Below are 2,096 nucleotides of genomic sequence, written 5' to 3' on the forward strand. Positions count from 1 at the left end.
GCTATCTTTGAGTTCGATCTTTGCGGGTATACAGTATACATTTCTAGTTGTATATAGTGTACAGTTTCTTTCTTTCTTTTTTTTTTTTTTTTCTTTTTAAATTGTGTTAAAACAACATATCCCTGGTAGATTTCTTCCAAGCTACAACTTACATCATTGCAGTCATTTTCCCCCAAACCGAAAACCAAACCGAAAGGAAGAGGGCAGGACAGAAGAGTTAAGCTTGTTACTGTGTGAAAAAGTCTTGTTAAATTAATTGTGCTTCAGCCTTCGCTGCCTGCGGGCAGTGCCTTTATGATGTGTTAATATAATACACAGTCAATTCTGATTAAACAACTTGTCAATAGTCAGCAAATGTTTGTAGTCACTCTTAATGGCCGTTTTATCTGGTCTATTTGCATGCCTTCTAGTTTACAATGTTGTGTAAATATACACAAAAATAATCACAATGAGGTTCAGAATTGTCCCAATAATTCCAAGCATCGCCAGGATGGTTTCTTCTTTGCTTTCCTTTTCTTGACTGCCTTTATCTTCTTCATTTCCACTAGTGATTACCATCTTGGTGGCCAGTTTCTTTATCCTCCCCTTCAGGATAACCTAGATTCAGGGAGAAAAACATCAAAATGGATTGTTAGCTTGAGTTTCCAAACTAATATTAATAGTGGAACCAATTGGAAATTTTTTTTGTCCCATAATGCATTATAGTAAGACTTCATTTTTAAAAGATTAATATTTTACTAGCTATTTAGTAAATGCTCAATTAAAATGATAGTTCAGCTAGCCTGGAGATTACTTATAACCCCCTGTAACACTCCGCTTATGTGCCAGCAATCATTCGTAACACATACAACTCATCTGCAATAAAACTGGTTAGAAATGATCCAACGAGGTGTGACTCCACCGGCGTCAGTGGAGACTTTGCCTGCCTCCCTAAGGCTGCAGGGGACCATCTTGTCAAGTTGCAGAGACTGTAAATTTACACTTCAGAACAAAGAAGCAAGTGGGTGAGGGAAATAAAACTGGGAAGACTGGGAAGACTTCCTTTCTTTTTAGTAGGAAAAAATCACCAAAGACAAAGGCGTTTTGTCTCCCGATGAGAAGGAAGACAGCAGTGACTTCCGAATAAATAATTCAAAATAAAAGCAAAACCAAAATAACATCCATCTTGGCTTTTATTTTCCTCATTCTTAATGTACGGCGAAAAGTTACTTGCAGTGCAGTGAGCTGAAATGTATCGATCTGCCTGCAGGGAGAACACAGCCATTTCCCAAGCAGCAGCCCCAGACTCTGAACTGCTTAAAAAAAAAGAAGATTCTTCAAATGTGGGACCAGCCGTGACTCCCGGCACTGCTGGAGCTACAAACAAAGAAGCGCCCTTGGTCCTCCAGCCAGGCACTGAGACCTGGCTAAACATTTCATTGTTCAAATAAGAAATGGATAAATTCTATTTATCTGTGCTCATCTAATGCTGCAAATTCTAATCTCAGGGGCAAACCAGAGTGCCCCAGAAAACTGAAAAAGGTTGGCTGGTTTCCCAAAACCAACTGATCTGCCAACAGCCGGGTCCAGGCAGTGCCCCTGCTGTTGTCTCCCAAGCTATAAACCAAATCCCACGATGTTTCTGTCACAGCAAGCAGTGGTAGGACGTAGCAAAAACCCCTCCCCAACAGCTCCTGCCTATAGGAGGGGTTTGGTTGGAGGAGAAAGGAGGGAACAGGTATTTCCCTCATTCCTCCCTCTGCTAACCCATAGGGCAAAACCAGTAGATCCCATACAGCGTGGATGTTCAGGGTGGTGAGAACTCAAGAAAAGGCCACCACCTGCATGGGCACGTGTCTGCCCCAGTGGGTGTCACCAGAAGGGAGCCCTGACCTGCAGCTCCACTGAGCTCCTGGGTTGCACAGCCACGGAGCAGCAACCACAGCACCGAAAAGATGCAAAGGAGTGGGAGAGGCGAGGAAATCCCTTCACAGAGAATCCAGACAAAACAACCTCTATTTTGTCACATCTGCAAGTTGTTCATGTATAGGACAGGGAGTAACTGCTGGCAACTTCCTAGAAAGGGTGTCGTGGCTGAGTCCCAGCAGGTACAAGTG

The 2,096-nt window shown here is 42.9% G+C and overlaps 1 protein-coding gene across 1 annotated transcript; it reads right to left on the reverse strand.

Annotated features, from left to right (window-relative positions):
* Positions 1–411: 411 nt before the first annotated feature.
* Positions 412–1,773, reverse strand: TUNAR (transmembrane neural differentiation associated intracellular calcium regulator). Its single transcript, XM_074149947.1, has 2 exons — positions 1,747–1,773; positions 412–597 (listed from the first exon to the last, which is right to left on the reverse strand). The coding sequence occupies exons 1-2, from the start codon at positions 1,771–1,773 to the stop codon at positions 412–414; spliced, it is 213 nt and encodes a 70-aa protein (XP_074006048.1).
* Between the last annotated feature and the right edge of the window lie 323 nt (positions 1,774–2,096).

Source organism: Numenius arquata, chromosome 6, assembly GCF_964106895.1.
Source record: "Numenius arquata chromosome 6, bNumArq3.hap1.1, whole genome shotgun sequence".
In the NCBI taxonomy this organism is placed as follows: Eukaryota; Metazoa; Chordata; class Aves; order Charadriiformes; family Scolopacidae; genus Numenius; species Numenius arquata.